This window comes from Ursus maritimus, unplaced genomic scaffold (assembly GCF_017311325.1).
Source record: "Ursus maritimus isolate PB19 unplaced genomic scaffold, ASM1731132v1 scaffold_30, whole genome shotgun sequence".
Lineage (NCBI taxonomy): Eukaryota > Metazoa > Chordata > Mammalia > Carnivora > Ursidae > Ursus > Ursus maritimus.
The window spans coordinates 27,886,209-27,901,645 of record NW_024425564.1 but is presented as its reverse complement, the minus strand read 5'-3'; the positions used below and the strand labels follow the sequence as shown (position 1 = coordinate 27,901,645).

The 15,437-nt window shown below is 45.1% G+C and overlaps 1 protein-coding gene and 1 pseudogene across 1 annotated transcript in view; one reads left to right on the top strand and one right to left on the bottom strand.

Annotated features, from left to right (window-relative positions):
- Window positions 1-656, bottom strand: part of FAM8A1 (family with sequence similarity 8 member A1) — a 9,434-nt gene extending 8,778 nt beyond the window's left edge. The window contains exon 1 of the mRNA XM_008693032.2: window positions 1-656. This exon is cut by the window's left edge and continues 71 nt beyond it. Coding sequence (XP_008691254.2) covers window positions 1-656 — 656 coding nt within the window.
- Window positions 657-3,917: 3,261 nt separating this feature from the next.
- LOC121106083 lies at window positions 3,918-7,703 on the top strand (annotated as a pseudogene).
- The last annotated feature ends 7,734 nt before the right edge of the window (window positions 7,704-15,437 follow it).

The window sequence follows — 15,437 nt, the reverse complement described above, 5'->3', positions numbered from 1 at the left end:
GGGGTTGCCCGGACGGATCCTTGCCCGTGCGGAGTCCGGGCTCCCAGGCCCGCGACCGGAGCAGCGGGGGTGATGCCGGTAGCCGCTCCAGGGTCAGGCCCGGCGGCCGCGGCGCTCAGGAAGTAGAAGGGGTTGTAATAGCCCAGCTGGAGGGGCGGCGGCGCCGCGGCCTGGGGGGCGGTGGCGCCCCCGCCCGACGGGTAGCTCGGCGGGGGCGGCTGGGGGCTGCAGTAGGCGGGGAAGGCGGCCAGGCCGCTGTGCCAGGTGAGGTAGCCGCAGTAGGACTGCCACAGCCACTCGTGCACCTGCCGGGAATACTCGCGGGCGCTCAGCCGCACCGGCCTCTCTCGCGGCGCGGCAGCCTCGGGGGCCTCGCGGCCTGCCGGCTCCTGCAGCCCCGCACTGGAGCCGGGGACCGCCTGCCCGCGCTTCCCGGGCTCGCGCGGCGGCTCCGACTCCTCGGCCGTGGCCGCGGCGGGCGCGAGGCCCGGGGCTGGGGGCCGGCCCGGGGCCTGGGGTTCGGCCTGCGGCCCGTCCCGGGGGCGTGGGGCGGCAGCGGCAGGAGGGCCTCTCAGGGAAGGGACGGGCTCGGGGTCCCCTCCGCCGTCGTCCTGCCCAGGAGGGCGGCCTCGGGCTTCCTCCGGCCCCTCTGCCATCGTCGCCTCAGCAGCACCCTCGGCGGTCCTGTCACTGCGCCGTCTCCCTCCCCCACTAGCCCCTCCCCAACGGCCCGGTGGCCACCGCAGCAGCCGCAGGCGTCAACAATCCGCCACCGGAAGCGGAAACCCCGCCTCTCCCCGGCGTCGCCGGCCGCGGGGCGGGGCGGAGCGGAGCGGGGGAGGGAGGGCGTGGAAAAGGGGTTGCGTGCTGCGGCGCGGGCGGCCGGCGTCCGAGTTCTCGGATGCTTGGAGTCTTTGGCTTATCGTGTGTTGGGCCCACGCTGCCCCCTCCCCCGCCGCTTCTCACTGCCTTAATGAAGTCTGAGGCCCGTGGCTTCCCCACACCATCCCCTGGGAGAAATTGCGGATGGAGGAAGGATTTCCGGGAGAGGTCCCGGGTCCCAGGTTTCTGTTACCGAGCCGCGACTGTTTGGGTCTCCAGGCACAGGGCTTGTGGCTTATTTTCGCCTGCATTCATTCCAGTTAATTAGTCCTTGGCCATATATACGCAAGAGAGTGACACAAGACCTATCCCCTTAAGGGGGTAAGAAATTAATAACCAAACTACACTGAGCCATACATCAAGATAGCATGGCTCAGCTGCAGGGATTTTCAGTGTAAGAGAAAGGAAGAGGGGTTATGGGGATTACAGTTGATTTAAGATCAAGACTCTGTCCTTATCCCGGAGCTAACCTGTGTCGCTAAAATCTTACTTTACACTGCTGTAGATTCTAGCAAAACTGCCTTTCCTCATGTCATCGTCTCAGCCTATGGTGTCCGCTCCTTTATTTTCTGTTAAGGCAAGACCTGTTCCTATCCCAGGCTTTGGAACCTTCTCCGAATGCTCCGGCATGATTTCCCCTTCTTCTGAACTATATATAGTGCCTTATATACTTATATTTTAATATACTTCCGTATGTCATAGAGTTGATGAAATGATAGAGGAGTATGTTTTTGTATGGCGGTTCTATACTGAAGACCTTCAGGGGCTAACTACTGTGGTTACACTTGTTAATAGTGATGCCCAGAATCATTCTGGACTTTGCTCTGGGAAATAGAATAGTAAAAGGTGTGACTTTTGCCCTTAGGAAGTTCAGTAGCTCATATGATTAAAGGGAAGGACATCTCGTGAAACACTTGAAGACCTATTTAAGACGATATGAGTATAATAAGAATCCAAATAAGGGAACGAGGTAGCTAGCAAGGTTTCCTTTAACAAATCTGGTTTTAAAAATTGCAAGGAAGTTGTAACATTTAAACAAATAAGCATTCCAAGTTTGGAGGTTTCTGGGAGTGAGGTGGCAGGAGAAGCAGGAAGAAATGGAGATGAGATGGAATGAGTGTGAAATATTGCAGTTATTACAGGCATGGGCTTTGTGTTGAATTTTATGAATTATGTAGCACCTGGCACAGTGCCACCCACATAGTAGACATTTATAGTAATCAGGACTCCTGGTTGCATTTGGCTTGTAACTGATTTAAGAGAGAAAAAAGTAAGTGAATTTATTGACTTGCATAACTAAAAAAGTTCAGGAGTAGTTTAGGTTTCAAGGATATCTGGTTACAGGTGATTACTTCAGGAATCACCTCTTTTTTGGTTTCTTTTCTGACTTGCCTTTTGAGGAGAGTAAGAATGTTTCTGTTTCAGTGATATAAAAAAAACAATTCTGACTGGCTTGAACAAAAAAAAATTTTGCCTATGTAAATCAAATTCAGGGGTTCTACATAATATGAGAACATTCAACAGGACATCGAATAGGCATCCCAAGAGAGAGAAGAGAGGCAAAATTCAAAGCAATAATGGTTTTATTATTCTAAGTCTAAAGCGTATAAAGATTACTCTTTAGATTGAAAGAACACCAAGTCTTGAAAAATAACATATACATCATGGTGAATTTAAGCAAAGAGAAAAGTTAAACGATCTTAATAGTAATCAAAACATAAACTACTGACAAAGAAATATTTAGCTTGGAAGCCAAGTTTTCAAAAGTAAAAATAGGTGCTGAAGAGAGTAGAATGAATATATATATTACTGAGGAGAAATTACAACCTAGAACGTTATAACCAAGTAAACAATCACTCAAGAATGAAGATGTGATGTAATGCACTATGCCAATCCACATAACATACTGATAACCCCAGCCCCTTTCCATCACATTCAGCTAAGGACCGAAGTCTCAGGGATGTAGAAAGAGAAGTATTTATGACTCAAAAATATAAATGGATTCTGGAAAGATGATAGCACGTGAATTTTGAATCTCCATGGATCCCTACAAAGAAACTGACTAGATAGTGAAACCAAAAATGCATGAAACATTTACAGCAGAACTAACTGACGTATAACACCACAAACCCCAAAATATAAGAGGAGGAAGTCAAACCACAAATGCAAAACATGCAGTGTCAGTGCCAAAAAAATTGGATCAAAATTGTAAAGACGTTACACTGGGTATTATATGCAACTAATGAATCATCGATATTTATATCGGAAACCGGGGATGTACTGTATGGTGACTAACATAATAAAAATCATTTAAAAAAATTGTAAAGACGTTAAAATGATAAGTGAAAGAGCAAAATAAATCAGCGTAAGAAGAACTCAGAAATGAAGTAATAGAACTTGGGGAAGAATTAGAAATTTAAAAAAAAAGATATCTGAAAAGAAAACTAGGAGGAACACAGGTGTAAACAAACACAACAGATAGTGTCCAAAGAGAACTAGACTTTGAAATTGAGATTTTTTTTAAGTCCAAAAGAAATTTAGAGAAAGAAATGATTTTACAGAAATGATGGACATTGAAGATTGGCAAAGAAGATCTGATGTATGGATAAAGAAGCCCTGATAAAGAACATGGAAGGCAGTTAACAGAACAAATACAACACATCATTTAAGGGAACTTTTCCTGAAATACAAACATATTTTTGTATTTGTATATATTCACATATGTACCATAATATATATTCATATGTATATTCACGTATATTTTTAAAACCTCATATTGAAAGAGCATACTCTGAAAACAGTGAATAACAAGGTGTATTCTAGTAAAAATTACTGAACTTTACATTTTGGTCATTTAGGCCAACATTTTTTTTTAAAGGTTTTATTTATTTATTTGACAGAACAAGCAGGGGGAGCAGCATGCAGAGGGAGAGGAAGAAGTAGGTTCCCCGCTGAGCAAGGAGCCTGATGCAAGGTTCAATCCCAGGACCCTGAGATCATGACCTGAGCCGAAAGCAGACGCTGAACCGACTGAGCCACCCAGGCGCCCCTAGGCCAACATTTATGAGAGACAGAAAACTGGATTATCATAGGACTTCAACATTAACACCTCACACAAGAAGAAAATGGTGAAGCATTTTATTCAAAGAAAGAAGATGAGAACCAAGGACATTGTATCCAACAAAACCGACTTTCAAGTACAAACAGACAGTGACAGAAGGACAGTGGTGAGCATTAAATCTTTAATTACGTGTAGCACTAAGACTAAATGAGGGCGTGTTTCAGTCAGGGTACAGGCACGTGAGAGAAGCCACAGAATAATTTGAATGGAGAACGTTTGCTATAGAGTATTGTTGGTGGAATTGGAGTGAAGTGAAGTTGGCGAGTAAGAGGCAAAGAGAACTCCTACCACATAGGAACATAGAGCTGGGGAACAGCCACTGCTCCCAGCACTGCAATGGAGTGGCCAAGGAGGAGCTCCTCACCCCGCCTCACCCCCACACCCACCCCGGGGCTGAGGTCTGGACCTTGTTGGAGAGGACATGACTGTGGCTCACTGTTGGACGTAGAAGCCCACTGAAGTGTGGCCTCAGTGGGACTTGTTAGAAATCCTCGCTGTGGAGTGTGTGAGGAAGCTATCCACAGGGGGCTTATCTCAGGTGCCCAATCTCAGAATTCACTGCAAAATATCCACAGAAACCGCTTACAGGAAGGTGCTTTGCCAGCAGCTCGCCACTCTGAAGCCACCCGAGGAACGGTGTGGTGGGGAAAGCGGCCTGGGAAGCCGCTGCGTGCTTGTTGACCACCGGGCGGTACTAAAAGGAACCGTGGCCTCTGCAGGAGCCCAGGGAGCTAAGCACATGAAAACCAGAAAGGGAAGCCTCTTCCTCCCCCCATGGCCCTCCAGTGCCTTCTACTAACCAAACCTAACATCTGACCAGCTGGCGTGAAGTATTTACAGAGCATTATTGCGGAGCAAGTGAAGATTCGGAGCTGAGAGTCCATAAACAGACATCTAATACAGGGTTAAAAGAGAGTATCATCTGAGATGGATTTCTACTCCGAAATACTGATACAAAATTACTATATTTTGGGGAGCATGAGGAGAACATAGGCAAAAAATTTTAAACTTTTCAGTATAATGGTGATAATTTTCGTATTTTGAGGATGTATGTGTAATGTTGCATAAAATGAGTGATTACCATTAGCCTGAACTCATCTATCTATTGTCTGGTTTTCCGGTTCTGTTCAGTAACAGTCATTGTTCTTATCACGTGGACTGTGGTCTTGAAATACCATGTCTCACTAAAAGAAACAAGGGCTTCTTGGAGGGATGGATGATTCTAGATCTAGAGCGGGAACTGCATAGAATGAACATGATATATCTTGTCATACTAGACGGCAGAGGAACCATCAAAGCCTTCTAGGGTCATGTTCAGTGGACCCAGAAGCCAACCTCAGGTGGCTCCCTTTGGCCAAAGATGGGATAATTTGAGTTTCAGTAAGGGTAATAATTAGAATGAACTATAACACATTAAATATGTTTAAATACGTAAATTCATAATAACGTATAGTCTTACCAAAGGGATTAAACTGGAGTCTGATCAAGTGTCTGGATCTAACTGCCAGTTTGTAGGAAACAAAAGACAAAAAAGCATGTTGAAATACACCTTGGTGTGCAATCTGCAAAATCCAGACAGAAGACCTGTACAAGTCAGACCCCTGAGTTCTTTAATAGATACATTGTAGGAAAAAGAAAGGAATGGGGAGAACCATTAGATTAAAGGAGACTTAAAAGGCACCCAACTAAAGAAAGAGCAAGACTAAATTATAATGTCTAGGGGGGTACACTTAAATACCAAAAAGTTATTAAAGTCAAGGTAGTGATTACTTTTGGGAGAGGGAGTGGCTTGTGATTGGGATGGGGCGCAACAGGCTTCTGGTGTGGCTGACAAAATGCTGTTTCTTGATTTGGGAAGTGATTACAAGGATGTTCCCCTTCTAATAAACTGTCACATGGTTAAAGAAATTGACAGAAATGGAATTTTTTTCATTTACACCTTAAACTCCGAAGGGTATACTTCAGCAGGAAGGAAATGTAACTCAGGAACAAGGAGGGCAGTGTGAAGAAGAAATGGCTTTAAGAAAATTAGATCCTTGCACAGGTCTAATTGCCGAGTTAAATGAGATTGAGAAAAATCGTCTTAAGCGCAGTGAGCTGACCCCATGTACTCATCTCTTTTCCAGAACACCTCTTGAAATGAAACAAAGGAATACAGTTATAAACCTACAAGGTGGATGTGGTTGTGCGGATAGAAGGTCACTGACTTAAGGAGGAGAGGCTTGGAACTGGAGGGCTAAGGTACTTCGCAAAGTGGAGGTGAAGCGCAGCACTGACAGGAAGACGATGAAATAAAAGTCTTTACAGTGACTCCTCACCCCCAATTTTCCCCCCAGCCCACTTCTTGAAATTCCCATCAGCTAAACCCATGCCACCCATGCTAGAGGTTGGAGTATTCTTCTTTTGAGAAATTAAATGGTCCCAGAGAAAGCCTCTCTGTTGCCATTCACGGGTCCAAGAACAAAAAGTTTGGTTTGCCAGCTTATCACTTTACCCTGAAACCTACCAGTAGATAAAAATAAGAGTAGAAGGTTAGGGAAAGAGCTTTCCAAAAACAAAAGCAAAATCTATTAATATGTTGGAGTTGTGGAGAATAATATTGATGAACATTTGATGATGCAAAAAAATCCAGCTGGATAGATATAAAACCAAACATTTTAAAAAGAAAGACCATCTTTAATACCAGGAAAAACAAGCCTTTCCTTGCTACAGAAAGAGGTCCATCTGGTGGTGGTCTGAGTTGCTGTCATAACTTAAAGAGAAACTCTTACGATGTCTGGCGGTCTTGCTGTCCTGCAAAAGAAGATGTCCTCAAATCCCTTGTGGCAGTACAGCTTACGTAACACCGACCTTGACTCCCAAATGGAACAGTTCATCTATGGAGGGAAAAGTGATAGCTACATCATACATCTGAAGAGGACCTGGGAGAAGCTTCTGCTGGCAGCTCCGGTCATTGTTTCCATTGAAAACCTGGCTGATGTCATGTACGCATCCTCTTGGAATCCTGGCCGGCCAGCTGGGCTGAAGTGTGCTGCTGCCACGGGAGCCACTCCTGTTGCTGGCCGCTTCCCTCCTGGGACCCTCCCCAGCTAGATCCGGGTCCCTTCCTGGGAATCACTCCTTCTGGTGGGCACTGATCCCAGGGCTGACCACCAGCCTCTCAGAGAAACGTCTTCTGATAACTTGTCTCCATTGCTCCATGAAACACAGACTCTCCTCTGCACTGTGTGGATATGGCCATCCGTTGCACCTACAAGGGGCTCCCTCAGCGAGTCTGATGTGGTGGATGCTGGCCCTAGAAGTTCTGTGCATACATCACGCCCGGTCCCTGCTGCTACAGAGATCCTGAAGAGATTGAGAAGAGCTTGAAAATCACATTGCTGCCGAAAAGACTGCGGCCAGGGAGGAAGTCCACGTAAGTGGACTGCTGCAGGTCCCAAGTTTACCGCCACTCTGCCTGAGGTCAGAGGCCGGTGTGCAGCTGAGCCGGGGCCCTCTGTGCCTACCTAGCTGTTCCCTGCCGAAACCTGGAGCGGTCAGGCTGCCGGGCAAGACTGGTCTGCGGCTCCCACTGCCCACACTACCAGATGGGTAGGAATGACCACTGAGTAGTCTCAGGCTGTTCTTCAACAGACTTTTAAGCAGGAAATAGAAATAAGGGTGATGGAAAATGAACAGTTAAAAAAAATACCAGGGGAAAGAAAAGAAAAAAAAAAAACAAAGGAAGGAAACATAGTCATAATTGCAACTTGGCTCATCATTGAATAATATTTACAAGAGTCATAATAATATCAATACTATCGTTTTAGCCAAAATTGTGACATATTACTTTGAAAGGATGGGAAATAGAGAGGTAGGGGAAGTTATAAGATCGCTAAGCACTCATCTCCTATATAAAAGAGTCAACAGACACCTAAATGACATGACCTCTAAAGCTGAGATAAAAGAAATTGAAGTAAACATATTATTTAGAAATATGGAAGCCAACGTCAGATGAAACAGCGGAAAGAATTGAAAGTACTCAGGGTCACCTTCAGGGAAATTAAATCAAAGCTCCCCTTTTTCAAGACACATAAGCCTGTTAGGAAGTGAATGGAATATTCTGATTTTGTAAAAGCAAAAACAAAAAAAACTGCCACCAGCAAGAAAATAAACAATATCTGTGTTGTGAATACACCTGCTAGAGTTATGCAGTGCACACCTTGCACTCCAGTGAGCTTGCTTCCGGGGAGCAGGACAGGGTGCCCAGAGTGGGGAAAGGGGGGGCAGAGTATTGCCATTTTCTTTCTACTGTTTGATTTAAAAAAAAAACAGAGACAACTGTATCTGTTATTCTGATGGCAAGGAAGGAAGGAAAGATGGACGAGAAAGAAAAAAAAAGAAGGTGGCAGCCGACTTCACGGCTAAATAGAGGGTTCAAATAATGTTCCCAGGATCTGGCTTCTGTGTTAGCAATGCAAGCTCTGCTGTTAGAATTTAAAAAATGGCTTCAGCGTTCACATTCTGTATCCTGAGTCTGGAGGAGGTGCACGCTTTCTATGGGTGAAAAGTCGTGTGCTAATAAAAGTTGTGTGCACATCAGTTAAGGGACAGGAGAGTCAGTGAAAGAAGACAACAATAGTGGGAAAGGACTTTACAGACTCAAATAGGAGTAGAAGGTTAAAAAAGAAAATGTTTAAAATGTAGCAAAAAAGGCCGGGAAAACAGAGATGGAGAAAAGAGCACAGAATTGTGAAGGGGACGTTGCTGACTTTGAGAGAACAGTACCATGGAACAGTGGAAGCCGAGTCAACCTATTGCAGTGGTTTACAAAGTCTGGCTCCTGGACCAGAAATAGCAGCAGCATCTGGGAATGTGCTAGAAATGCAAATTCTTCGGTTGCACATTAGACCTTCTGAATCAAAGACTCTGGACCTGAGGGTCTACCAATCTGTATTTTAATAAGAAATACTTCCAGTTGATTCTGAAGGACACTCAAGTTTGCTGGCAGTGTACAATCCCTAGGTGATTGATACTGGAAAAGACTATCCCTTTCCCTGTCCAGAACGTGCATTTGGAAACTCAGTAAAGTCTGCAGTAGCTGCCGGGGTAGAGTTGTGTACATCAAGTGTCAAGGGGGCCGTTTCATTTCTTCTTCTGTAGTTGTTATGAAATGTTTTGGATTTCGGATCCAGACTAGAAAATTTTGCTTTAAACACATTTGATATTTTTGGTTGATACAAGTAACAAGATTGCAGAAAGGTGGCTTTATCTTTATCTGATCCTTACTCTGGCCTCTGAGGTTTGGGAGGACAGCTGGTATCTGGGTGTGTGTGGCAAGAACACTCGACGTGAGATCTATTCTCTTCACAGATTTTTAAGTGTACAGTACAGTATCGGTAACTGTAGGTACCATACTGAACAGTGGATCTCTCGAACTATGCATCTTGCATAACAAACTTTATATCCATTAGCTTTGGGTTTTTACTACCAAGCATCCTTTTCCCCTCTGAGCAGCAGCATCCTGCTTATGATTTGGAAAACTGTCCCACCCCCATTCTTTCGATTCTTGTGGGAATGGGACTGTCAAGCATCATTCTACCAACCTACCCTCTCCTCCCCACAGCTGGGCCAATTGCGTTTCTGTCTCAGTAGAACTTGAATCTTCAGGGGAAACTGCAGGTGGTTGGATACCCATCAGTCGAAACAGACCGTCTGTGAGCTTCTTTACTGGATCCTTAGATTATCCCTGGTTCCTGATCACTTTAGAGTCCTACTCACCTTTCCCTTTGCTTCTGTGAGTCACCCATTATTCTTCTAATGCTTCTTTTTCCTTCTTAGCCAAAAGTATATAACCCAAAAACAATAACCATCGCAGGATAATACAAAATTCTGTACCGGTTGAGCCAAACAAAATAGACTCATTTTTCACTATTCAGCATTTCACTGGAGAACTGTGCCTCCTCCCATTCTTAATCTGTGGTTCTGATGAGACTGACCATGGCCCTCTGGCCCTACACATGAGAGTATCCCCTAGCCACAGGCTCAGGGATGGAGTCCTCTCTGGGATTTGCCATCCAAAAGGAGGTACCCGTGGTTCACTAGACTGCCAGCCGCATGCAAGGATGGTATGACCCTGTTGCTGCCAGGGGCCATTTTTGATGTCACATGAATGACTTTGCCTGAAAGTGAAACCAACATAGAGAAAGGTGGAACTGAGAGATGGAGAAATGAAGAAATGCTCTTGTGACCTGTTTCTCTCTTGGATCCCGTGATGTCTGAAACCGTCTTGAATTTTAGAGTTGCTCGAGCTAGTAAGTCCCTTTTTCCTTTGCGTCTGTTACTCACAACCAAAAGAATCCTAAAACAGGGTGGGCTTCACATTTCCTTTTTTGTCCTTGTCAGTGAACTAAATAGCTTACAAGTTCTCTCCTGCAACATTTTCCATGAGGAGAAGGAAAGTTGATCACTGTTTATAGCTTTTTACATGTGTTCACTTTCAACAAACTTCCTTAGAGCTGGGTCATAAAATATTCAAGTGGTACCATATGATGTTGCTCTTGAAAGCATTTCTCCTCGTTGATTACAAACCGGTGCCCAGGTCAGAGACCAGTGATGACATGCTTTCCTTGGTGGGTAGCCCTTGGTCACCTGGGCATTCTACTCCTCTTTCTCCTGTAGTCTGGCTGTAGTCATTTCAGGAGTACTGTGCACCAGTGTGTCTCAGATTGGCTGCACACTATAATCTCTGAGGAGCCTTTAAAAACCACCCATGTCTGGGTCCCACCCCTAAAGATTCTAATATAATGGGTCTTGATTAGGGTCTAGCCATCCATGTTTTCTAAAAACTCCCAAGGCAATTCTGTGCAACTACACTTGAAAGAGTCACTGACACACACGGCATCTCTAGATTGGCCTAGCTGATTCTAACTAAAATGTGTTGGTGATTCTGTTCTCCCTGGGTTCCTCAAGTGAGTATGTAGGTTTTCTTCACCGCCTCTAGCTAGAAGTTCATTTCCATACCCATCATCCTCAACTTACAATGGGGTTAGGTCCCAAGAAACCCAGCATAAGTGGGGAAAAGACATTTAAGACATATAATCTACAGAACATTGTACTCAGCCTAGCCTACCTTAAACGTGCTCAGAATTACCCCACAGTTGGGCAAAATCATCTAGCATGAAACCTACTTGATAATAAAGTGTGGAAGATCTCATGTAATTGATTGAACACCGTACTGAAAGTGAAACAGAATGGCTATATGGGACAGAGTGGTTGGTTGTCAGTGTGTTGGTGGTTCACCCTTGTGATCACGGGGCTGGCCAGGAGCGGCTGCTGCACTGCATCATGGGAGAGGATCGCACCACGCATTGCTAGCCCCAGAAAGATCCAGATTCAACATTCAAAGTACGGTTTCTTATTGAATGCCTATCACTTCTGCACCGTCAGAAAGTCAAAAACTGTCGAGTCACACCATTGTAAGTCAGGGACTGTTCATAGTCCTTTCCTGAGCATTTTAAGTTATGGATATTGTGGCAGGTGCGTATCAAGTCCAGTCTTTGTAGTTCAGGAGCTACGGCGTCGATGGGAGAGACTGGTAGGTAAATAAGTGGTAGGCCAAAGTGTGAGCCTAAGGAAGGGGTGGCCAGTTCTACTTGCCAGGAGACAGAGGTGTGACTAGGGAAGGGCTTTATATAGGAGGCAACTTTGAGCCGAGCTAAGTCTTAAAAGTATTTATTATAAGAACCACTAAGGAAGGCTATTCCAGGGAGAGGGTACAACGTGAACAAAGTTCATGGAAATAGCTAAGCTAGTGTTTATGGTCTGGGATGGACTGAGTAGAGATAAATCTGGAAAAGTAGGGAGGAGCCAGATTAGGAAGGGCTTTTGTCCCATACAAGAGAGTTTGGGACTTTATCTGGTAGACAGCAGAAGGTATTGAAGGGAGATAAACTCAGTTGTATTTGTTTTTTCAGAAACATCTCTCCAGTAGCCATGTGGGAGATGGGTTGTGATGGTGTAAGATGGAAAGCAGGGACTCCAGGTAGGAGACTGTCATTTAGATAAGATGGAGCGAGCCTCAGCCACGGCAGCAGCAGGGGGGTGTAAAGGAGAGGAGGCATTTGAGTGACATTAGGAAGCCCAGCTTGCGGAATTTGGTGACTGCATGGATTTGGGGAGCGTGAGAGCGGCAGCACAGTCTCTGGCTTAGAAGCCTGAGTGAGTGGACTATGATGCCATTCATGGAAATAGAAGAAGGTAGAAGATGGTGAAGGGGACCCATGAGATGACGGTGGGATGTCCAAGGGGTACTGGCTGTTGACTATATTGTGTCTGTAAAGATACAGATTATGGAGTCAGAAGCATGCAGGTGGTCCTTCAAGTGATGAGTAGGTGGAAAACTCTCTGAAATGACAAGAAAAGAAAGCCAAGAACAGAGGCCAGGCTAATATTGAAGAAGGAAAAAAAAAAAAAAAAGACTGAGAAAAAATGGTGAGGTGGGAAGGAAAGTAGGATTGAGCAGGAGAGCCTTTCCTTGAGACGGGAGCTATACCTGATGTCGAAGCCATAAAGAAATCAAGGAGAATGAAAACGGTGGTGGGCCACCCTGCCTCTTTTTCCCTCCTTTGGTAATAGCACCCCAATCTCCTCTTACTGATGACCCCTCTCCCACTATGTGCAGCTCAGGCGAGGCTGTCAGGGCCTTCTGCTGGTGGGGTAGGCACGTCACCCAAACTCAGCCAACTGGGCTCTCCCACCTGGGGCTTGGAAACAAGAGCCAAGTGACAAGGGATGGTATACATTTCATATCAGCATCAATCCCTGATGAGACTGTTGATTAGCTCTTGCTTTCTACACTTCTTCTTTTAATTTTAGAGGCTGTGATAGCCTTCCAGTAAATGGTGTTAAAGATTTTTAAGTGTTCTCCACACCCAACATGGGGCTCAAACCTACAACGCCAAAATCAAGAGTCGCACGCACCCTCCCAATAAATTCTTCTTAAGTGTAGGTTAGCAAGTGCTGGTTTATGATTTTTTTTTAAAGATTTTATTTATTTATTTGATGGAGAGAGAGCCGGCCAGCAAGAGAGAGAACATAGGCAGGGGGAGTGGGAGAGGAAGAAGCAGGCTTCCAGCAGAGCAGGGAGCCCGATGTGGGGCTCGATCCCAGGACCCTGGGATCAGGCCCCGAGCTGAGGCAGACACTTAAGAACTGAGCCACCCAGGCGCCTCTGGTTTATGATCTTTCTAACTAAAGAGACTTAACTGGATTTGGCGAGTAGGAGGTCACTGAGGGTTTGCTGGAATAGTTTCATGGGATGAAAGGTGAAAGGTTGGTTGAAGAGAGAAGAGAAGGGAAGGAAAGGAAGTAGAGGTAAGTGCACTCTTCAAGGAGTTTGTTTAGAACAGGGTAGAAGCTAATTACTTTTGCTATGTCTGAATCCATGTTTTGCTAGGACAACAGAAAAGAGCGTTCTTGAAAACCGAGCAGCCACGGATCTGTTTTAGTACTGATTTCTCTCATTTTTAGTGACATTTAGTTTATCAACCTATTTCACCTGTTCATACTAATTGTGTATGACAGAGTCACCCCGTGATGGTCAATTTCTCTTTAAAATGTCTACTTCAGAATAAAAGTTTGCCTGATTTGATACAGGGATAGAAAACAATTTGAAAAAAATAATAAAAACCACCACCAAAGTTTTCTTCCAAAAAGATGTGTAGAGCCCCAAATAAAAGATGACGTTTAAAAATAATTTGATTTCGGGGACACCTAGGTGGTTCAGCCCATTAAGCATCTCTCTCTTGATTTTGGCTCAGGTTATGATTGAGATCGTGAGATCAAGCCCCGGGTCTGGCTCTGCGCTGGGCCTGGGTGTGGAGCCTGCTTAGGATTCTCTCTCTCCTTCTCCCTCTGCCCCTCCCCCCTTAAAATAATAATGATGATAATAATAATAATAGTAATAGTGGTAATAGTAATAATTTGATTTGGGTACTAAATTTTAGAAATACGCATAAAATAAGGTACGTTTTTTCTCTAGCCGAACTCCAGACTTGGAGTGAGTATGATGCTTTTCTGCCCTCCAGTGGTTGTTAAAAGGCATTGAGAAATGTATCATCTGCTTTTAAATATTTTATAAGGATATATTTTCTTTATAACAGAATTTTTGATTTTAGGAATTCAAAGCGATTTATAAATCCATCAGCATTCACAAGACGCACGTGTTCTTAAAAACAGGCAGAAGTCATAAAGCAACCCAAGCCTCATAGAATGTAAACTGGCTTTAGGCAACCAGTAGGTGGAGGAATTTCCAAAGCTAAGAACTCTACCCCACTATCCAAACCCAACTCCAGAACCTGAGGATCTTAAAAATAATTGATCCCGTCTTCATTTGATCCCAAAGGAAGCCAAAGACTGTTGACTAGCTCCACGTTATATTGCATATGCACACAGTGCCCATGGAATGCCTCAAAGGAAGGGCTATTTTAGGGTTAGAATTATATTTTACTTGGAAAATATGAGAATTGAGGGTGACATGGAAAGCTTGCAAGGTATGGATAGCATGAGATAAAAAGCTGAAAATAAGTAGATGTGTGAAGAAAGTGACATTGGGAGGAAAGAAGCCAACGGAACAATGCCCCAGCCACATGTCAGAGAGCAGTATGGTGCCCAGAAAGGTCAAGGTGGGAGGCTGAGTGCGGCTCCCACCCCGCCAGCACTGCAAAGCTATTATGACAGACAGAGGGCAAATAGTTCTAATGTCGAAAACATCCATTTGCTTCTGCTTGCCGTGCCTTGCAGCCAGTCCAGGGAAAAGCCACAGGAGGTCTTGGGCAGCCCGCTCAAGTTAGCCCTTTTATGCTCAACTCACAGTCCTCCCCTTGAGTTTCTTCCTTGGCCATTGCACCACTCCTTCCAGATTTCTCCCCGAACTCCCTCTAGGGCAGAGCCAACTAGCCTGGTGCCCCTCTCTCCCTTCTCATTATCATTTACCTTATTTACAGGATTTCCCCCCATTGTACTGTCCTTATCGTTAAGTAGGGTTCCACTGCCAGACGTGAACTGAAACTTCAACCCAACCTCATCTAGTTCCCACTCTGTTCTTGGCCTACTTGCTCTTGAGGTCAAAAGAATGAAAAATTCCACAATTCTGGTTGCTTCTTCATTTTCTCTTCCATCATAGAGTTTTGTTGACCTGTACACTCTTCTAGATTTAGTATCCTAGCTCGCTTTATTCTCATCAGGGTAACTTACTCCCTTCCTTCCTTCCTTCCTTCCTCCCTCCCCCCTCCCCCTCCCCTCCCTCCCTCCCCCCCTCCCTCCCCCCTTCCTTCCTTCCTTCCTTCCTTCCTTCCTTCCTTCCTTCCTTCCAAAAGATTTCATTTGGGGGCAGAGGGGCAGAGGGAGAGGGACAAGCAGACTTCCTGCTGATTCTGACTCGGGGCTTGACCCC